Below are 23,611 nucleotides of genomic sequence, written 5' to 3'. Positions count from 1 at the left end.
AGCGCGAAAAGCCGTGCCAGCGCGCAGTCCTGGGCGGTCAGTGCAAAGCGCTGCGAGTTCGTCACTTCGTCTGTACCAGGGAGAGATCGCCTCAGTGCGCGGAAACGACCGCCTTCCATACCAAGGGGTTCCTTGCAGTCACAGCGTTTCGGTAATGCCGTTACCGGTGACCGCGCGCAGGGTGGAGCGTGAAATGAGCTTGCAAGGACCTCTGTCTCTGGGAACCTAAAACCCGGCTTCTGTGGTGGGGCCGGTGAGGGATCCGTAGTGTGTAAATATATTCTTAACTGGTGAATGCGCCTCCGGGGTTTTCTTCCCACCTGTCGAGGTAATGTGCATTCTTAAAGCACCAAGGGGTAACGCAGCGCGAGTTGTAGAGTCTTGGCTCAAGGACTAAGGTTAGCCCTTAGTGGACGAGCGCACGTTTCGCTGACCACTAAGGTCATGAGGTTTCTCACTGACTCTCCTTTGCTTTTCCTCTCCCCCCATCACCTCTAGGGTTTAATGACAATCCCGGCCCATCTCATCAATCCGGTCTTGAGAAGATGAACCTCAAAGAAGAAATAGTAGTGAAGGTGGTAGAGCCAGAAGAAAGCTCTGAGGACATGGCAGTGGTTCCACCTAGCCAAGAACAACTACCTTTTCTGGGGACATCGGGCGGTGGTTCCTCTGGGAAAGTAAAAGCCAAAACAAAAGGCAGGTCCCAGGCAGACCAAAACGAAATAACTGAAGAGGATCTCGTGCAGATTCAGCAGACCCAGATGCAGGTGATCCAGTCTGGCTTTGACAGTGTCAACCACAACCTTCGGCTGCTGCAGCAAGGCATGCAAGAGCTGAGTAACAGCCTCAGCATCATGGCGCATACACTTGTTGCCATCAAAAACGTCTACGTGAAAAACAACACTGGCCCGACCACGTATGCCACCACCTCTACTCAGACCACAGCTGGGTACCTGAGCCCAGGTTCCCCCCAGGTCTCCCCCGCTGAGGACAGAGGTAGAACGCAGGTGGCTGGAAGCAGCAGCAGAAGCAGCAGCTGCAGCTCCAGCTCCATGTCACAAGAACCAGGTCCTTCTGAATTTCCTAGGCCCCCCCTGAGAACCATTAAGAAAGAACATCCAAATGGCTGCTACTACTTCTGCTTTGCAGATGTGTGAAAACTTGAATATATGTAAAGTGACTGTGGTGTTAGGTGCTGTTGTATGTTCTGCTCCGGCTTGTGACTTCAAAGGAGCAAAGTGGACTTGCCTCCCACATTTTTCCCAGTGGGAAACATTTCGCAATAGGTGGCATTAAACACTAATTACCAGTCTCCTGTTGGTTAACTCTGTTGCAGTTGGCTAATAATTTTCTTCCGTTCTCTTTATCCTCTTACTCTCTTAAAAACAAACAAACAAACAAAAAAACAGATTTATTTTGACTAAGACTCTTGTCTGTATCATCCTTTGTTTTATGTGACCTTTTGAAAAATAAAAGGCATGAGAGTTGGGTAAAAAAGTAACGTTATCGTTGGTGACCAGCAGGAGCTGTCTTGCACGAGTTGCGCAGTTTTTTGATTAAACAGACGTCAGAAGTAGTTGGTTTTTTTAAGTACTTGCTTTTTCTGATTATAGTGTTGGGGGTGTTTGCTTGGTTGTTGTTTTTTTAAGCAAGTCTGAGCTGTGCAAGGCATCGCAGGAAGAGTTTGACATACCTGCTTAACTCTACAAATGGTTTAGGACTGAGCTGTTGATTCATGAATGTACTCCTCAGAATTCACACAGCATTGCTCCACCTGGCTCTTGTTCATTCCCAGCTTGTCAAATGCACCTTTTCCTCAAAGGCATTTTGTTTTACTGGACTAGCAGGGTAGGCTCTTTCTTGTCACATGACTAAAGCAGAGAAATACAGCAAAAAATAGTAATTGATGAGCAATGCCTGGTTTTGACATGGAATAATTTTTCCCCATATGGTTTATAAGCAGGCCGTATCTTCCAACAGATTTTGCAAGCCTTCTGGAATCAATACTACAACATTTGAAATACAGAGAGCAAAAAAGTTTCCGTATTGTTTTACATGAAACAGAAATTAGATTTGCTGTTAAATAAATTGCAGGAGGCAGGGGCTGACTTTGCTCCAGGCAGAACAAATGCTCCTGCATAGTTTATGAAGCTTTCATTTTCACCTATCAATCAGAGAGATTAATAAAATCTTCCATTCTCTTGACTATATATCCAAGGAAGAAGAAAGTGGAGTTGGAGCAAAAAATAACCTGTTAAGTGTCAACTCGGAAACAAGCACAAAGGAATCATTTTATACTAACGTGAAAAAGAAAAATCTCCTTTTCACATTCAGATAGGAGAAAACTATTGTCACTGGCACTAGTCTTAAGATGTGTTTAAGGCTGGTATGTCTAAGGCTTATACATTAGAATTGCTTTACTTTGCACAGTTCAAAACTAGCAGCGGTGCTGTGTTCATACGTCCAGTGTCCTTACTGGAGGGAAAATAAAAACCCTCTCACCTGCAATTTTATCCGATGACCTGAAAAATCATGCACGTCCTCTTCTTAAGCATTTATCACTGATATTAAAATTCTACAGATAAATTTGGCCTATAGCAATGACTAGCTGCCTCTAGTTTTCCAGTCATTTTGCACAAGCATTCCCGCTGCAAGAATTCCGCAAATACAAATGACGTAGAAAATGGCAGTGCAATTGTCCCTCTCCTAGCAGCATTAAGAACGTGTAACCATAGGGTAAGATACGTCATTTTTGCAGTCAGCTTTGGCAGAGCACTATACCATATGAAAATGTACTTTTAAGTACTTTCTTCTACTTCTGCCCTTACACCATTACGGTGTACCAATCACACACACACGCCTCAAAAACTGACAGCTGCCACCTAATAAAACGTGAACTAGTCAACGTTGCTATCAAGTGTTTCCCTTCAGCATCATAGATAGAGTAAAACATGGAAATATCTCACAAAATTAACACATAAGCATGTACAGCACATTGCTAATCGGGATTAATGCTTTGAAGAAGAGGAGGTTCTCATTTTCAGGTTTACCGTAACAAAAGGAGATGGTGTGGGTGACAGGTATCACTACCGTATTCATAAATTGCTGGTTTTAAAAATGGGGAAAGGACTAATACTAAATCTGATTTTTGAGTCTATGTTGTTAAAAGCTTTCCAAACTAACTGGTTGGAAGCATTATTTCTCCCCCATTAGTACAGATGGGCTCTCTCGAGCAGTGTTTTCTGTAACTGAAGAAGGTACCCTTCAATTTCTATTTTGTTCTCATGGACAAAGAAGCCAATTAATGCTACCATGACATTCCAGGTAGATTAGCAAAACATGATCTAAAGTTTCCCTGGTCCTCTTGGGCAGCAGTTTGAGCTTGTCCAGGTTGCAACAGCCAATTCTTACCTGTCTGACTTTCTTGCAATGTTTCAGTTCCTTCTCCAGTTGTTAATTCTTGAATTTCGCTTACTACAGCATTGTCTTAAACGTTTCTTGGTACAGAAGAAACCACAAGACGATAAGAACCCACAGCCTGGTGCAATCCCTGGCACGATCTCTACGGTGCAGGCACAATGAAAGATCGACTGGCAGTCACGACACTTAGTGGGGGCACCCGACAACTGACAACCCCCTAAGAACACATCTGCACGTGCAGCGGACTGGAGACATCACACGATCATCATGTGGGTACCAAAGTCCAAGTGGCAAACATGCCGTTGCCTTGACTCGGACTGTATAAAATGGTACCATCAGGAGCTGGGGGGGCCCCCCACCACCAAGACACCAATAATCAAGAGGACCAACAGGATGGCGCTAGATCCGTGGGTGGCGATATCTTCTTTGTCTGTCTCTGTCCCTCTCTCTCCTCCTCTCTTTATCAGGTTGTGAAAGACATGTGGCAGGGGACTTAACTGGACAACTCAACTAGTCAAACAAGTAGTTGCCATTGAGTTATTGCATCTAACCTCATGCCTTGTATTTTGTATTAATAAATTGTTAAACTGGTTGGCTGGTGTCGTTTCACCTTAATTCAGTCCAGGGGTATCACGAACTTGATTGTTGGTCCCAAGAGGAGGGAGGCCATCCTAAACAACTCCTTTCGGGCCCCAACATAGGCAGAGCTGACTTGTGTGTGCTACATAGCTTCCTCATGTTCGAGTACAAATTTAAATGAGAGGCAGCTACAGTACAAGTGCAGGGAAGCACAGCTTCCCAAAGATCCTAAAAGCAGAGTGGGCAGATTGGATCTCCTGTATGAATGAAGATGACAAGCCAGGCAATGCTGAAAGACACTTCAGTGGCCAGACAACCACCAGACCTCAACATCGGTCTGCCACAGCATCTTTGTTCCAATCTTGCTTCTTCCCCACAGTCTGTCAGTTATACCGCTAACATATACTGGAGCCAGATCAAAACCACTCTTCCATTTCTGGTATGATCCGGATTTACATAATGTTTTAAACAAGGAAAGATGCTGAGCTACTTGTCACCAGTACAGAGTGTGCAAATTTGTTATTTTCATCTTCAAATTAATAGAGGTGGCTTGCTATTTCTTTATGCACCCTTTCTGTGATCAAATGATGGTTCTGTTGGGAGCACCAAAAGCACATACCATCCAGAAGCATGCCATTAAATTTCTGGCTGTTCTTAACAGAAGATGAAACATCATTTTCTTGGAATGTTACTGAGTAAATGAATTCCCAATTTGTTTCCTGTCGTGTGAAGCCATTCGGGCTATTTATATAAATGACAAGAGCTAATGACCTGGTCACGAAGCTTGATGAAAATACTGCCAATGATTTGAACAAGGGCAGAGCTGGCTTTTAATTTGCCTTACATACAAGGCATAACAGTGATACTGCCAAGAAAGAGATCCAGGGAATTTTCTCCAATTCTTCTGGACTTCCCTAAAAACCTTGTTCTGCTGCATAAAGAGCAGGCAGTATTTTCCACAGCATACAAGGACTAAGACATGTAGGCACATAAACCGCAAATAAAAATTGTGATGATATGATACTCTACTTTTAGCTAGTTTTACTAGAAAGAGAAATGAAAGGATTTTGGAGGAAACTAGAGCAACTGGTAGCTTAACACTGCATTTCCATAGCATAAACTGCTCAGATTGAGTAACAACTTCCATTTATTTATTTCTCTGCTATCTGCCACTGAAGTGTATTGTACAGAAGATGACAGGTCTCCTCAAGAGGCTGTAAAAGCTCAGTGACTACATCCAGACAGCTGATCGCTTCCAAAGAAATCAAGTACAGTGGCCTCTGACTAAATAAGAAATTATAATTTTTAAGGGGGAAAAAAAAAAAGCAGCAGCAGCTGGCTTCTCAGAATGACAAGGTTGGAATCCACCATATTGTTACTAAAATTGATCTGATCTGGCTGTGGCAATCATTTATTGTTTGGCTGAATACAGACAGCATGGATAAGAGCAAGAGCAAGTAGAAAGGGAGGTTTCTGAGGAGTTCTGGTTGAGTTCTTCTATTCTTATTAATATATAACACATGAACGTACTAAATCAGTAAAACTTCCATTGATCCAATCATTCTGACTTGCAACATGAGCATCTGACTCATATTACAGTAGTACCAACAGACACTTGCTTTTTGCTTTCTTGTAACAGAAAAAATAAATCACTGTCAAAGCACTTTCTCCATTTAAAGTACAGGGTTACAACAATAAAAAAATACTGAAAAAAATTCAGCTGAAGCTTTATAAATAATTACATCATTATACAAACACAATCAAGAACTGAAGTTTTGCATGCTGAATGAGTATTTTATTTAGAACCAGTTTATAAAAATAAAATACAAAATAATTTGAAAACAAAACTTAAAACATTGTACAAAGCCTTGATATGGTACAAATGAGAAAATAAATAATTACAACTTTATGTACAAATGACCATTACAAGGGCATTAACTCTTTATGTTCTTGGGTGCCTGAGCAAAATTAAAAGGAAAAGAATGGCTTAGAAGATTTCCAAGGAGTGGAAGAGAACTGCAACTACTGAGCAAGAGAATTTGAAGGACTCAACGTTTGTCTTCCTTAATGGTAACAAACAATCTTGGAACTGCATTCCACGTAATTTAATCATGCTGCAGATTTTACTATTGACTACTTAATTTCTCATGGGGTGACAACATTGTATTTTTAATTAATACACAGATTTCATTCTTTGTGGTATTGCCCAGAGATTTTAGATTAGCAGCCATTGGCTGGCAGCTACAAAAAGTCAGTACTTGTCTGAAGGCATTGCTGGTGATTTCCTTAAATTTACTAGTTTGGATATTCATAGGAAAGCATTTGAAAATTGACATCTCTTAGCACAAGCACTGCAACTCACCTCTGGGCTGAGCCTATAGAAAGAAAGTTAGAAGCTGGGGAAGAATTTCAAATCTTGCTTTCTAGCCAAGGAATGTAAAGAGGATGCAGAGAAGGCTGCTAGGTAACCAATCCAGATCTCCAGTCAGAGGAAAAAGATGTGAAATAGCCCCCAAAATCCCACCTCACCTTGTGTCAAACCTTTATGACCTTGCCTGCCAGGCAGCAGATACCGGTTTAAAAGGATTTGAAGCCAGGCAGACCGAACTAATTCACTGTATCTTTTGGAGCAAGCTGGTCTGCTGTTATTACAGCTCCTTTATATAAAAGTTAGGTCAAAGATCAAGTGATCTCAAAAGGAAACAAAACATCTGTAACTCAAATTAATTCCAGCTGAATTCCCACAGACAGTTGTGGACGCTCAGGGCGTCATACGAGTAACCCACTTGTGGTATTGTTTTAGAAGAAACCACTTTGTAGTCCTGGCCAAAGCTGTCTCTCAGCAGTAATTGTTACAGAAAAGTAGAGATCAAAAGGCATGTCATGTCATAATAGTAGTTAAAAAAATAAGCATTTTCCAATTTAAAATACAGCAACTGCAAATATGACATTTATCGAGTTTATTCCTTTAGTCCCTAAACAGGGTAAAAATCCTCAACAAAACAAGACCCTATACTGATTTTAATGAAAGTTTCACCTGCACAAGAACAGCAAGAATTCCCAAGGGTCCAAGCTCTTCGTGTAGAGGAGAAACAGAAGCAAAATACATCAATGATGTGCTAACATTTGGGTTTGTCACTATTACTGTTAAGAGAGAATGTGTTACCAACAATGGAGAGTAAAATCAGCCTACGTGTTCAAAGCTGGATGGCTGGAGTAATCATCAAGTTAACACATTAAACTTCAAAACAATACACTCCTATGCATTTTTCCTTAAAAAACGAACACCTCAAAGGTTAATATTTAAAAGCCTGATTATTTAAACCACAGGGAAATGAGTGATAAAACTTTTTGGCATTTGACATTATCTTAAGATAATTCCAGACAATTATTACACAATCCAGGCTGACTTTTATATCATCTCTCTTTTACAAATGTTGTGTGTAGGGAAGACTGGCTTCAAGCAGAGAGCTGAGGTATTCTTGTGTGAGGTGCGTGTTTATGCAATTTGCATGTATTAGCTAAGAAATGTAAGACCTATGCTTACGTGTTGCATGTAGTCAAAACACTGAACCTCACTTCCTTTTGCCAGCGTTACCAGTTACTGAAAATTGCAGTAATTGCAACCAATGACATTTGAGCCAAAAGCAAAACAGCAAACAAAACCCTTCAGTTCACTGCCTACTAGGTTAGCTAAAAAAAAAAAGAATAAAAATATTTTGCACTGTTCCACAAGTCTCAAACATAGGAATGAGCATCCAAAGCTTTTACCAGATGAAGAAAGGAATCATGGATAATCGTCAAGACTTTTATTTATATAATATAGCTGACCGTTCTCTGACCACTCCTTGCAGTGGAAAAGGATACAGAGAACATGCCATAGGGAATCACGGTGTTAACAAAAGACACCTAAGCAGCCCCTTGCTCACTGGAATTGAGAAGACAGGCATGGCTCTCGTCACCTCACAGGATCAGTCCTGCATGGAAAAAATTAAGATGAATATATTATAGGCCTATAATGAGAAACCAATTTGAGTTTGAGCTCTCTTTTTTTCTCCTATTCCTTTTCAGAAGATTCCTCTCTCATTAAACATATATATAAAAATTGGAGGCACATATCCCTAGTTTGCCATTAGACCCTTTTAAGAAATTGGAATAATCACTTCTTATCAGAATTTATGCCTCTTGGTGTTCCACAAAATTGTCCAATTCATTATGGAAAAATTCTGTTTACAGGAAAGAGTTTGTACTGTAAGTCTGGCTTTGTCTACATTCTCATCAAAAAGAAAAAGAAAATATTTTTTTAGAAGCATTATAGTCAACCATTGCCTAAAAGTTACTGCAGTAAGAAGGACTTACGGGAGTTTTGCCCAAGTAGGACTATAGGATCAGGCCTTGTAATATGGAAAAGACATAGAATCAGAATCAGGGCATAGCAAAATTATGGTAGATGAAGAGGAGATCAGAGCAAATCAAAGCAAAACAGGCCTTGGTTCACTCTGGCAAATGAATTCCAGTGAACAGGATGCAATAGCTGAAACTGTTCCTATCTATATGTATATACACACATATGTATGTATGTATACATGTTTCTATATAATATACACTATCTATATAGTGTATATATAGATACACTTATGTACAAATGCCTATTTATATATATAAAATCAAAATTGTGTGTTTTCCCAGCTATAGTTAATACCATAATACTACAAATTGTAAATGATAGAGCTCTTGCAAGTCTTTTTCAGATGTAAAATATTTCAAGCTATTTTTAAATATATAGGACCAGATCCTCCCCTTTACATCAAGACTGTTTAGTGAGGTATGCGAGAAAGCTTGATCTCAAACATGCAGACTTCAAGGCAAGAATATGTCCAGATTTCCCAAGACAGGATGTGGCTGGTGCCTATAATGAACACCCCGAGTCACTCCCCAGGGGTTTGCCTCCTGAATAATGGTATATAACTAGCAGTTAAGACCTCATATTGCTCCTGCCTTTGAGCAGTGAATTTTCTATGCTTACCGATCTTGCCTAAGCAGTAGACAGGTGCCTAGCATCATACAACTTGCCAGTGTTGCTCTACAGTATTACACCTTCTACTACTTTTAACAGTATTTTACTTAATTAGTAATCGGCATTTGTAATTAATAATGAGGTTTATTAATATTAATATAGATTGTTGAGGTTGCAACATAGATTATACCATGCACTATTGCAGCACAAAAGTTTGTGTAAAATGTTCAGTCTTTTCAAGTTCTATTTTAGTTTAAAGGCTTCATGCCTCAATTTCTCTAAAAAAATGCTCCAAAGTGCCAGCCACAACACAGGAAACACCATAAAGAGGAAACACGTGTGCGGCATCTGCATCTGCTACATGTCATGGCTCCATTGCACTGCCCTCCAAAGAAACGGAGGCTTGAAGAGGACAAAGCAACAGCTCCTTGAATTACATTGTTTCCCAGCTAAAATCCCTGGGTAAGCTGCAGTGTGCTATGCAGAATAACTGCAACCGGTTTGTACAATGGAGAAAAATCTTCACCGTCCCTGAAAATTTTTTGCAGATAACCCTCTGTAAACCATTCATTCACTCTGCACAAGGGCCACACACATGTACGTTGGTGTTTTTATGCAGAGTCAGTTGCATATTCAAATATTGAAGCTTACTCAGTTCTTGATGATTATACAGGCCCTCTAGAAATACTAAGCTAATATTTATGTATGAGCTGACCAGCTGACCATTACCTAACTACATTAACTAACTGCTACATTAGACTATAGTAAGCAATTCTGTAAACTTTTGCAGGGAGGGTATCAAGCAATAAAAAACTCCAGAAGAGCGGGTAATTCAAGATAAGTTATTCACAATCACTCCTCCATTCAGATCTTCATGATTTTCTCACTAGATCCTGTTGAATCCACAGCAAAAAGCAGCTGGGGATATACAGTCCTTTTACCTTTTTCTGCACTGAAAGAAGCCTGGGTCATCAATCATGACTGATATCTCTTTCTCCGTTTTGGCATAGTTTACTATTTTTACATTGGCAAGTAGTTCAAGTACAAGTGAATTTCTACAGCATTGATTTATTTTACATAGTAATGTGTAACAACGGACAAATCTGTACTTTGAAGACAGCATAAAAAAATCCTTAGGTGTAATATTCTTTCTCACCTGCAAAGCAATTACCTGTTTCTGGATCCTGCTACACTGGAGAGAAAATATAAACACCTCAACTTCAGCATTCAGGCAAGGATGCATAAAGCTGGTACCTATTAAAACTGACCATGTTAATGTAGGAATGAGCTTACAAGACCATAATAAATGGTTTTCAGAAATAAGGAGGAGGGGAGGAAAAATAACCACAGGCTGCCACACCACCTCAGCAAATAATTCCAGCAGTGCCCAGGGCAAAAATACCACAATGGGACCAAATTTTCTTTATGGTGTACTGTAGGGAAACATGAGGAAAACAGGAAGGAAAAGATGGAATTTGTTGTTGACACAATCATCTGTTAGATATTCATTGACTGTCACTGCTCCTATATGACAAGTATTCATAACAATTAAGAATTCACATTATGAAATAAAAATGAATAACCACAAGCCCTATTTGTAATAAAAAATAATAATACCTTTGAGTCTCTGTTCTTGTTCCCTATGCAAATGGACACACAAAATTATAAGGAAAAAAAGCAAGCTGTAAGACAAAACATTGGCTGGTTGAGAAATCAGCAGTCCTTCAATCTTGTATCAAGGTACAAAGGCTATTAGAATTTGTGCATTCCAGAAATTTTGGGGGGGAAATAGAAGATGTAGTGCCAAAAGTATTCAGGAACTAACAGAAAGGGAACTGTATTATCTGTGGTCCATAAATTACAAATGAAAAATGAGAAAGAATGAGTTTATATAAGCATGTACATATATGTGTATATATATATATATATAAATATTTATATTATATAATTTACCATGAGGACATGCAATTATTGGTATAGCCCCTATTATACAATATAATACAAAGGAATAGGACTTTCCAATGGTACAGTTTCTTCAGAAAAAGCAGGTATACCCTACCTATTGCATTCATCTGTAGTGCTTGAAACCTGAATGAAATTAAGGTTCCACACTGTGCTACATTACGTATGGGAAACAATATACATATTCATAGTAAGGGAAAAAAAAAAAAATCAACATAGTCTGACAAAGCAAGTGAAATTCAGTGCAGCTCCAGGGCAGCTTTAATGCAGCATTAGAATGTGTTAGCTCAGAGACAAAATATTCCCTTTTTAATCCAAAGGTATTCATTTGGCAGAGATTAAATAAAAAAGCACAGATGCTGGCTGAAGAGGCGTATGACTACAGCAAGCAGATCAGTAACTGACAAGTCTCCTACACATCCAGCGTTCCCACAACAGGGATAATTAGGGAGAGCTGGCTGCATCTTTCTCAGGCTTGCGTTCTTGGGTGTTACTATTCCGACCCACTATTCTCTTCTGAATATACCAAAAGGTGCTGTACTGTCATGCTCCCTACAGAGATCCTGTAGAGCACAAGAGATTATTAAGTAACTACCAAACAAAATTAGAGGAATTGGACACCATGGGCTTTACTCACAGACAACGAAGCTTGGCTACCAAAAAAAAAACTGGGCAAAAGAATTAAAAGAATCCAACAAAAAAGTACCTCAGATTGCTTTCTATGTATTTTGCTTTGATGACTAATATTCTTACCCAGATTCTGTACTGGTGTCAAGTATATTTCTGTCACCTATAACCTACCAAGTTCATGAAGTAGACAATCTCCTCATCTCTGTTTCATCTCTCCTGTTTTTATAAAACAAATGACCAAAAAAGCAAACCTTGGTTGGTAATCATCTCTGCATGGTAAGACCAATTGTTTAAATGATCCCTAACTAATGGAAAACCAAAAGCTAGCAATAACAAGGGTTCTTTTTGCAGTTAAGGGAAAAAAAAGTGCTTCTGTTTTCTAACTTGTTTTCTAACTTACATTGCAATTTATTGTAAATCTGCAACATTCAGTGAAATGGAGACATCTCCTTTCTCTCGTTTCCTAGACAGGAATGCTTTTCCAAATTCTACCAACCACAGTTTGAAGAACCCCTACTATGACTCTCAAAGAAGTGTATGAGATAGAACTGAGAATTAGCTTCTTGGATCCTAATCAGTACCAAACGAGTAAGAATATAGCTATAAAAATACCTTGGCAAGTGTTAATATTAATTTTAAAATGTCATCAGTGTGAAGAAGGGGCAAGGTACCTTCCTTAGGTAAAAAATCTGTGCCATGGTAGACGGGACAAGATGAGCACTGAGTGACTCAGAGATGTATGCAGCTCAAAATAGAAGAGACTTACAAGGTGGAAATACCATCATCTTCTAAATTGTGTGCTTTTTTAAAACTGCAAAGACATGCTTGAGCAGTACTTATCTCCCAAGTGGTGACATCATTTTGGGAATAACCGTTTCAGGTTTTCTTACATACTCCTTCACTATGTAAGGCCTTAAATAATTAGGCCAAATCTTCTAGCTAGGTAAACTAAAAACATAGAAATAAATACCCTTTTAAAACACTCACCGTAGAGATATTTTCAACTCTAAATTCATTGCACCTCTTTGACTACCTAGTCATTCTTATCCTGGCCTCTACTTTCCCTCTTGTGGATCTGCTTGCTGCCTGCTCTTAGGCAATGCCTGGCCACTTATTTACACAGTATGCTTTCTCATGAATAGTTTATGATGCTTACTTTCTTTAAAAAGCGCAGATTCAACACTGTTTTTTTTAATATACTTTTTTTGATTATTTTTTTAAATACACAGTACACAGACACAACATGCATCAGATTTAGGAGGAGGCTTTATACCTGTCAAGGCCCAGTTCCTATCTGCTAAGCTTAGTGGTTGATTTGCTCTTTCCTGTGGGAGTCTTAGTGTTTGGGGAATGGTGGAAGGAACTGCCAGATCCTTTCAGACCATTCTTGCTTGGTTTGTTGCAGCAGTGCTCTTGTTGGCAGGATCTCCTAGAAGATGAGGAGCCTGAATGGCTAGGAGGTGATTTACTCCTCCCAAGATGTGGGGAGGAACTCCTCTGATCATGATGGGGTCTCCCAGCCCGGGACGGAGAAGAACTGGCAGTACGGGGTAAAGAAGAGCTCCTAGGGGAGGCACTGGGACTGCGTCGGGGGATGACAGGGCTTTTGGGTGGTGTTTTTGGACTATGTGGAGATCCTGGACTCTTACATTGGGTAGAACTCCTTGGTCTTTGAGATCCATTCTGTAGGATTTGAGCCAGACGAGAGATAAGATCTGAGTCCGAGCTGCTACTCCCTAGGACTCTGTACCTGCGTAACCTTAAGAAGAAACAAAGAAAGATTATTTCTGTTCCCATCTATTCACTAAAGTTCATATAGAAAGAAACACAGTACCACTAGAAACTAGGGATGAGCTTATATTGCAGACCAGACATCTGGAGCTGAACCTCGCTATAAGGTAGAGGTGTTTGGATCTAGGTTTTGGCTTCTGTGCTGTTCAAATCAACACAGTATTTATATTTGCATAAACTTACTCACATAAACAACCTAAGTGTTTACAGGATAACTGAAATTTGCTGGTGGTGCTGGAAGAAGCACACTGAAGAGCAGTGCTTATTGCCTCTGATTCGGAGGGGTACATCCATTCCTGCACATCATCAATACACTCCTATACATAATTTTAAGGAATGACAAGGCACACCACAACTTCCTTCAGAGGATTTCACATTACTGTATCAAAATTCTCCTTATCCTGGTAATGTAGGCGCTGAAGAAACTAGATCATGGTTGTCTGTATACAGAATTGGCAAAAGTGGCTTCTAGAATTCACTCTGCCCTCCTTTAATTAGTTGTTTTTACTTAGTCATGATCTGAGCATAGCTAACTAAGTCAATACTGATGTCTGGAATCTCCAAACCCAAATACTTAAAATGTCTACAATAAGAAGTGTTTAATTTTCAAAGGGCTGGATAGGACAGATCCTATTGATTCCTCTGGGTTTGTGAATAACCAACAATTCCAGAACAGTGACCCCACTTTAAAAAAAAGTGTAAAGATTTAGTTATAGATTGACAGGTTTCAAAATACACATCTATTGATGTACAAGGTTTAACAATGAAGCAGGCTCATTCTTGTGCAACAGCCTCTCCTCATTCGTTCAAAAATGTAAGATTTCTCAGAGAACTGAAGCCCAGCATTTTTTAAAAATTAAAGGATGGAACTTCTACAGGATTACATGCTGCACAGTAACTGCAGTCTAGCTCAAATCCATTTTCAACCTGAAAACCTATTTCTATTTTCTCTGCATTACCTAGCTTCTACCCCAGGTCTAGTAGGCGGTTTTCCTGGTGGTGGCCGAGGAAAGAACTGAGCTGAACTTGAACTGGTGACTTGATCAGTGGTTGCCCAGGACACTGGCCTTGGAATCTTGCTTTTTCTGGACTGAGGGCTACTTGGAGATAAAGAGCTATCTTCTGTCTGCTTGCTGAAATGAGAGTCCAGTGTCAATCTAGAAAATGAGGATAAGACATCATCCTCAGAAAATGGTACTGGAGCAGCAGCCATTTTTTCCTCCAGTGACTTATCAGAGGCACTTGAGAGGTCACCAAGGAAAGATTTGAGCTGTCTCTTCTCCATAAGTAGTCTGACCAAGTCTGTCTGATGGGCCTTTTTTAGAAGAAGCTTTTCCTTTGCTGAAACAGGAGAAGAGGACTCCGATGTTGAGTCTATCTCTTGTGCTAACACTGGGATTCGGCTCTGCCTGAATACAAAAGGAGATTTAACTAAGTCCTTCTTAGATCGATGAGAACTCTCATTTTCTGAAATGCAGTGGAATAACTCCCCGTTTCTGGGAGCATTTTTCTCTTTTTTGTCCTCCTGGTGCAAAAAAGTAGTAAGAGCCACCTGGTGGCATTTCAAGTCTTCGATATGGACTTCTTCCTTATTAGAATGAAAACCATTTTCCTGAACTGGTGCTATTTTGCTTGCCTGTCTATTAGCATGTGGGTTGGTAAGTCGTGAGGGAGAAAATTCTGATGTTTTAGGTGCTATCGACTTCAGAACCTCATCTTGATTTGGCACCAAACAGACAGGCCTTGGCTTTGATTCTTCAGCAGCTTCAGTATTTGTTAGAGGTTCTTCCTCTGCAGATTTTGAGTTTCCTGGCAAAGAATTCTGTTCTTTGCTTAGCATTTCAATGGCGTCCTCAGAAACCACTGGAAGCCTTTCTTTCTCAGCCTCCTCTACAGGAATATTTTCAAGTTCTTTCTCTTCCTGTGTCCCACTATGTTGTTCAGGTAGGTCCTTTTGGCCACAGTCCAGGTCGTTGACACGTTCTTTGACAAGTCCTTCCCTGTCAAGCACCTCTTGGCTGATATTAAGTACCAAATCTGGTCTGCTGGCACTGGCTGGAAGTGTGTCTTCTGTCACACCCAAACCTGGCAAACTTCCCTTTGGAGAGGAAAGTTCCATGGTGTGTTCCATAGACTGAACATCCTGCTCTCTTTTCTCTAGCTGGTGGCCATAATGAAAGCTCTCTGAAGCAGACTGTGTGGATGCCACTGAAGGTCTGGGTATCGTTATCTGCATTGGAAAATTAGAGAAGGAAAAGGTGAGAAACTCAGGAATGTTACACAGACAACATTCTTTCAATAGCATTTGTCATTCCATGTCTTCAACATACATTACATAATGATTCCTATGAATCACATTGTTCAAATAATACCTAACTTCATAATTCACATCTAGATAATTAGAAAAAAAGGTACTCTATCATGCCAAGACAGAAATGTGTAACAGGTAAAAACAAACATAATCTCAGTGGAAAATGTTGCAGTTACCAAGTAACCCTCCTGGAAATGAGATCCAGCCTAACAGGTAGGCTTTTTATTTATTTTACATTAGTTTGAATACTCTTTGAATAAGTTGTATATAAACGTAAAATCTTTAACAAGTACACAACAATATTTTTAGACAAGTACAGAAGACAAAGAACACAGTGAGTTCCAGATTCAGGAATGGACTTAAATTTTAATTTAGGCAGAACAATTAATAAAAAACTTTATTTACCTAATTAAATACATCCATACCCATAATACCTACATTTTTGTCCAGAAAAACTTTCCTGAGTACCCAAATTTTAGCTATTACCTTCCCTATAGAAGCTTATGCCTCATTTTAACTAAGCAACCTGGTTAGGACAGGTTATCTCCTTACCTAAGGCCATTAAGAGATTCACAAACTAAATATTCACACATCGAAATCCCCTAACAGGTCTAATCCAATAGGTATGCTTAAAGCACTCCTAAAACCTATATATAGTACTGAGTTGGAGTCCCTTTGAAAAACAGTTGGTTATGATGAGTGCTGCCTCTAGTACATAGCTTAATTGTTAGAGCACATGTCCAGAAAGTGGGAAACCTGCACTCATTTCTCTCCCCACCTAGGGACATAAGCCCACTTCCCCCAGTTCCCATCAAGTATGGACAAAACCAGAATGGAGTTACCCCTCCCCATTGATGTCAGGCCACTGCACAGACAGAAATGCAAGAGTCATGAGGTCAGAGGGTGAGAGAGCACACACAAAAGTGAGAGGAGTTTTACCTCTACGGCCAAGGGAGGAACATACTCTCATGTGAAGAGGAGTCCTAGAGTCTGGTTTCTACATATTGGATTAAGTCATCTGGTACAAACAGTAAAAAATCAAGGGGCTACCCTTACATCTTTCTCTATATGGACTGAGAGTTCAGCTCCTTTTTCTCTGGTGTTCTTTAGCCTCATGAATCTAACACAGTTTGAGTTTTTTGTACTCAACAGAAAGTGGAAGACTGGAGTCTGGGTTTGGACAGAGTCTTTCCTGATGCACTTATGGTAGAAGAGACAACTAGTGGTAGCCTATTACCAGTGTTGCTGGGATTCTGCTATAAGACAGATTTCACTTGACCTCGTTGCAGAAATTATACATGCTGCTGAGCTTAATGGGCTTTTGCAACAGCTAGTACATTGGTACTACTGGGTGGTAGAAAACAAGCTCATCTGTCAGGACCCATACAAATTTATACTGTGTACTCAAACTTTACAAATACAGAACAACTCTTCAAAATAAGAAATGGGAACTGACAGTGAAGGAGGTATACTCAGATTTCCCATAAGAGTATAACAGCTTAATTGAAATTCTTGCTGATTTCTTTTTTTTTTTTTGCATTTTCTTCATAGTCCTGTATAACAAAATTTCCATCATTATGGGTGCACATTTACCTCCATGAAACACAAACATTCAACTGATATTATGAATGGTTCACTAGAACAAAACATGAAACACAAATCACAGGCATAAAGCTGAATTAAAGAGGTGTCAATTGTTCATGTTAAAGAAATTATTTCTTCACTATAAAATATATTCTGAACCTCTCTAATGTACCTAATGCAGTTTTTTTGAGAAATTTGGAATAAAATTTGGAGAAAAATATTTTCTTAGTTTCATAAGTAGGATTAGCTGTTAGGCTCCAGAAAGTGGTATTTTTCACCGGGGGGGGGGCAGAAACGTAAGATAATTGAACTCTTGTTTTTCCCAAGTAGACCCAAGCTGTCTGTAGCATCTTCCCCAAGTTGAGTTTTATTGAAATAGGGGGAAAAAAACCCCAACAAACAAACAAAAAACAAAACCCAGAAAAAACCACTGAGACCTGCAGCAAGAGGCTACTTTTTGTCTCCCTAAGAATTTGTTTTCAAGTATGGGCCAATGCAGTCCCTTCATGTTTGCTGAATTAAAATGGTACATTGAGAAACGAACTGAAGTTACTTCGTTTCGGCAAAACAGTCCTCCTCATCTCCTCTCACTCTCAGTCTGGGTTCTTTCCTCTGAAAGAAACACTACTTCCCTTTTGAGTTAGAGAAGTCCTTCTTACTTCAAAAGCTTTCTTGTGAGGGAATCCAAGCACATCAGTTCAGCTAAAGAAAGAACAGAGGAAGTAGAACTTTTTTAAAAAGCACTTTTCCACAATTAGGTCAATTAGTGCCTAAATCTTGAGCGTTAAACAAAAACAGTTTAGCAAGAACTCTGCACAGAAAGGAAAAGGGTTAAAAATGGAGAAAAAATAGGAAAAAAGGTCCAGGAAACAGGGCAGCTATTCCATAGGTTTCCATACATCTCTAGGAAGTTGCTCTGACGCAACATATCTCCAGGTATCATTCATTGAAGGACTCGCTTTCATATGACAGAGGAATATATTTTGGCCTGTCACACAAAAATCATCAGATCTCTTAGAAATTCTCAATTACAAGCTGGGTAAAAGTGGGTTCAGGAAATTTTAATGCAATATTGTCCTTGGAATAGCAAGTTCAGATTTTGGAGAGATCAATTGGGCATTTGCTGTCCACTCAGCTCTGTCTCCAGCTTGTTTCAATACCTGGTTTTGCAGGGCTGCAGATGGTGTCTCCAAAGTAAGGAAATCTGGTAAAATATTTCCTTGTCCAAACTCTTCACTTGATGAGCTAGTCTGGTTGCCAATTCAAATAACCCGTGAATCAAAAAAACAGAGTCGTCTTCCACATATCTGAAGAAGGATGGCTTCCCTTAGAATAGAATGGTTCTGGTGTCCTCTCCATTTTCAGAGGTAAGACAACCTTCATTATTTGCTTTTAGGAAGTTATTTATCTTCTTGGTATATTTCCAGAAGGGCTGCAATTGCATTTAAATCCTCCTTTGCTTAAACATGTTTATATGGAAACTCTTTTCCTTGTGACCTCTCTCTCATATGTCAATTCTCTGTTAGGTGAAACCAACTTTGATCTGAAATTTACTTACATTTTTCAAGAGACTTCATATCCTTTGCCGCATCTGGGGAGAGAATTTCCTAGTCTTTCAGGCCTATCTTGGCCAACCCAGATTTAACCCTTACACCCAAGAAATAGAAGAGTAAGCTTGTTGAATAACCCTACAGTAGAACAGGCAGGAGCTATTTGTGAAAGAAAAACACTGAACAAGTGGAGGAAAGAAAAAGATACTGGATGACTATCATCAAAGACTCAGTACTACCGAGTAGTTCACAGTTTCAGAAATGTCTTTTTGAACACATATATCACTTTCTTGATTTGTGCTCACTAACAAACAAAAGTTTGTTTTCTCAGATGGTCAATAAACCTCTTAGTAGTCTTCTCAAAGCACAAGAATTAAATTATATCCTTGTTGGGCTTGACATTTCACCTATATGTGCAAGAAATTTAAATGGGTAATCATGCAGAAGTGCCTTTCATGCAAGGATTGCTACAAATTCTGGTGCAGCTTTAAGAGAGAAACAAAAGAGCATGGCTGATTTTTTATAAAATCTGGGAATGTGTAGGAGAAAACTGAACTTGTACAGAACTGAACCCTGTTAAATCATGGAATGGTTTGGGTTGGAAGAGACCTTAAAGATCACCTAGTTCCAACCCCCCTGCCATGGGCAAGGATACAAATGCTTTCATTTGGAAGAACTTGGATGTAATAGTCAATTATTGAAGAAATGGAAGAGGCTTGTAGACAATCCTCCTAAGGCTCCTTGTAAGATTTCTTTGAGTAAAATATCAGCTTCTTTACAAGGCTGGCCACTACAGATAACTTCATGATTCACACTACGCAGGATTTTAAGTAAAAAGACTGGAGGAAGTTTTTAATCCCTTAAAACAATTTAAAAAAAAAAAAATATAAACATGTAGCCTTAATAATCCCATAAATAGTCTCTCACTCTCTTGTTTGTGAAACCTTGCAAGACAGAAGTCATCATCAAGGAGTCTGAAGAGGTCTGATCCTGACACATGCAAAATACACCAATTTAAATGATCATTTAGTCTAATTCAGGGAGATGGAAATCTCAAGGTTGTTCAATACATATCTAGTTACAAATCAAACAATACATGGCCTCATATGTAAAATTAAAAAAATCCATCATAATATAAATAATCCTCATACTTTCTTTTCTCTGCCACTAGTTAAAATCTTATCCTACGAGATTTCTATGGCTAATCATGTCGTTTTTGTAAAACACTGAACCTGAGGAACAAAGATTACAATGTGATATGGGCAATTCATCCAAGAAGAAAAATGTGGGGAATAGAATTTAAAATGCTGCCTCTCAGCTCACTATGATAATCAGTTTATAACACTATCTACCAGATTATTGCAATTCCCATACTTCAACAGAAGTTATGTGATACAGCAGATTACTGAAAATGGCTGAGACAATATATGGAACAATGAATTTGATGTTCTCCTTTCACTCCAAAACATTTGAATGAAATTATTACCACCATGTTCTTGAATCCTTTGGCCTTCCCTAATTAATTTCTTAATTCCTTTCTGATTTGTCAAATTAGCACTTGACTGAGACGAGAAATTAGACTGCATTTTCTTCAATAAACTTTACAAGATGGTCAGTGGGATGTTAAGAAGGAAAAAGAACAAAACAACAACAACAACAACATCAATATCTCTTAGACATCCTTTATGACATTTGACAAACTTTCCTCCCTTTAAACCTTTGACAGGCTGCAATAGCAAGTGATATGCTTGGATGAAATCCTCTATGAACATATAGAGCAAATTGCAGAGGAGTGAAATATTGAGTTTTTGTCTGCAAAGTTTCTAAGTCTGAAAGATCTAAAGGTGTGAATATGGATTATTGTACAATACCAGCAGGTAAACATCTGACCTCTCATCAATAGCTTCTTCTCTCCACTCACGCAGTCTGCTACTTTTGCAAGCATGTCAAGTGCTGTCAGGACTTCAGGCCTCTTACAAACACAGTGTACAGATCTGTTCTTCAGCTAATCCTGTCATTATTTGTAACTTCTCACATTAATAAGCCATTATCATACTACTTGGCATTCTAAAGACACTTTACCTATACTCTTCAGAACTTCTTTCCTACCTTAGTAAAGTTCATGTATCTATGAGAACAAACCTCATGTATCTTTTCTCTTTTCCCTGCTTCTCTTTTTTATCTAGTGTTAGGTCTATCACCTACGAGGAATATGGCCAATGTTAGTATGAGTCTGCAACTTCTACAATACCAAAAAACCTCCCTGAATCTTTCCAGTTCACCGGCTTGCTCTTACTTCATGAGTTTTTTCTTTACTTATGTCACTTAATTTCTATTTCCTTGCACAACTATATGCCTCTGCAGAGAAATGTGAACTGCAGTTTGTATGGAGGCGTAAAGGGTATGTTAGTGCACTGTCCTGTAATTTACTGCCAGTGTCATTCTCATGTGAATAACCCACTGCTATGTTTACATCTCTGCAGGCAACTCACCTAACTTACTGTTCAGAACAGCCCTTCTACTTTTCAAAATCCTCCCTACTTACTACTATCATTTCTACTGACTTTTTAGAGTCTAATCCTTTGTACCTCTTAAATTCCCTTCCCAGATTAAATTCACAGCATGAAGAAGTTAATTATAATTAATTATAGATTTACTAAACCACATTGGCTATTTCTACAGATAGACTAATATGGGGATAAACAGGGGAAATATATGGCTGCAATTCATGGTGTTATGGAACATAAGACCAGAGATCATTGTAAGTTTTGATAGAGAATCCCTTTCAACAGTCCCATATATATGGTACTGCAAGCATTGCAGGCATTTGTAGTAACTGGTAGTCCCCAGGATACTACCTTCTGTTGTTAAAAATTCACATGACAGGCCCTAATCCTAAACTAAAGAGAAGTAACATATGAAGGCTTATTTATATCTATCTGAAAAGAGGAGCATGTTGCTCTCCACAGCTCTTCAGATATATTCTTTCTGTTACTCTATAATGTTAATTTTTGCATTGATTTATATTGAGGTTGCAAGAAATGGGAAGAGGATGGAATACAGATGCACAGCTGTGAATGTACAAGACAACTGTGTTTTCATATTCTGTAATGTGATGGGTATCTTTTGAGAATAAAGAATATATATAGATCTGTGTGTACAGTCTTTCTTTAAGGCTTATTAATCATTGCTTAATTTCAATATTCTTTAGATATCTTCCCTTTTCAGTTATTCCTACGTCACTTACCAGGTAAAGGAAGATTTTTTTGTTCTAGCATAAACCCATTTCCTCAAACATCTAAGAGGGCAAATATTGATTGCTCTAAAAGCAGTATCTTTAATTGCTTTTAGAGAATGACTGCCATTGTAATAAGTGGCTAATTAGCCTGGGAATGTGACTAAAACAAGTACTCATTTAATTTGAAACTTGTTCTACATAACACATAAATCAGTTGAAGAATATTTTTGAAATTTACTTACATTGTTGGAGAACTAGGAAGCAGCAGCGCTTACAGACTATTACTTCAAAACACTCACACAATACTCCTGTCATATACTCCTATTAAAAATGGGCCGGTATTGTAATATTTTACTTGAGTTCCACAGAGGCAGTCTGTTTCTAACAAAGAAAGCATGAATTTGCCTTAATGCACAGTTCAGATATGTGAAAAGATGGCAACTGAAGCCTATTTCACCTTCCCATCTCATGCTATTATTTCTGTCTTTACAGAAATTCCTACCTTACCATGGTTATTTTCTAAAGTCACAGAAGATCCAGAGATTAAGAACTATTTTCAGAAGCTTGGCCACTTGGAGACTTTTTCCTCTGGAAAGCTAGAAACCACTGATTCCATGAGGATGGTGGTTTCAGTAACAAAGCCAGTGAGTTCATATCACACTTAAAGTAGCACAATATACTCAGCATTTCTAAAACTAGATTTTATAAAACATCTAACAATCTTCAATAGGACATGAATTAGTTCTCCAAGAGAGGTTATGTTCAAGTATACTTAGGTACTCAGTTAAGAAGCAAAATAAGACACTACAAATTAGAAGGTTCCTCCTCTAACAGTGGACACATTAAGTACAAAATGACATTTATTTATTAATTAATGGTGCAACCACTTTTGATATATAAAATGCAGTTAAAATATTTTCATAGCTATTATTATCATAGCTAATAACAATGTAAGCATCTTTAAGCAAACCTCGTTCTAGCAGCTAGCTGAGAGAAACATATTAGTATATATTTTTCTTACTTTAGAAACAATTGTTACTTTTGAATAATCTTTTTGAAGGTAAGCTCTATATTAATATCTGTCCCTGCAGAAAGAATACCTGCAGTTTTCAGAAACAATAAAAACACAGACTAATACTTCCTCAGGAAGACCCTGAACTCTCATTTTCAAAGCCACATTATACCTTGTTATTAAGGACCAGTACTTTTTTTTTTTTTAAACATAGTATCTTCTTTGAAAAAATCATTTTAAATGCTCTATTCTAAACCCAAGTTCAATCCAAGTAAATAGTCTTTCTTTGTCATGAAAAAAAGACATACACAGAGACTCTCAATCCCATAATAGCAGTGGGGTCTGACTACTACTCTTTGATAAATTCTGAATATTCCTCTCCAACATATCAATTTCAATAAAGGATCATTACGAAGTATCAGGTAATTCATACATAAGATCTGCCTTAATACCCATGTGCAGATTTCAAATAAGTCTATTTTTTCTGTTTGTATCTGACTGCTATGAGCCAGTGTCT

The 23,611-nt window shown here is 38.6% G+C and overlaps 2 protein-coding genes across 2 annotated transcripts in view; one reads left to right on the top strand and one right to left on the bottom strand.

The window, feature by feature from the left end:
* Positions 1–1,157, top strand: part of LOC104839730 — a 2,718-nt gene extending 1,561 nt beyond the window's left edge. The window contains exons 3-4 of the mRNA XM_010580188.1: positions 3–151; positions 499–1,157. Of these exons, the coding sequence (XP_010578490.1) occupies positions 3–151; positions 499–1,157 (808 nt within the window). The remainder of the gene's footprint in view (positions 1–2; positions 152–498) is intronic.
* Positions 1,158–12,898: 11,741 nt separating this feature from the next.
* TTBK2 (tau tubulin kinase 2) overlaps positions 12,899–23,611 on the bottom strand; it is a 65,049-nt gene continuing 54,336 nt past the window's right edge. Inside the window, exons 13-14 of the mRNA XM_010580033.1 lie at positions 14,359–15,629; positions 12,899–13,367 (exon numbers count right to left, since the gene is read on the bottom strand). Coding sequence (XP_010578335.1) covers positions 12,899–13,367; positions 14,359–15,629 — 1,740 coding nt within the window. The remainder of the gene's footprint in view (positions 13,368–14,358; positions 15,630–23,611) is intronic.

Source organism: Haliaeetus leucocephalus, unplaced genomic scaffold, assembly GCF_000737465.1.
Source record: "Haliaeetus leucocephalus isolate CR32 unplaced genomic scaffold, Haliaeetus_leucocephalus-4.0 Scaffold696, whole genome shotgun sequence".
In the NCBI taxonomy this organism is placed as follows: Eukaryota; Metazoa; Chordata; class Aves; order Accipitriformes; family Accipitridae; genus Haliaeetus; species Haliaeetus leucocephalus.
This window is presented reverse-complemented; position numbering and strand designations above follow the sequence as displayed.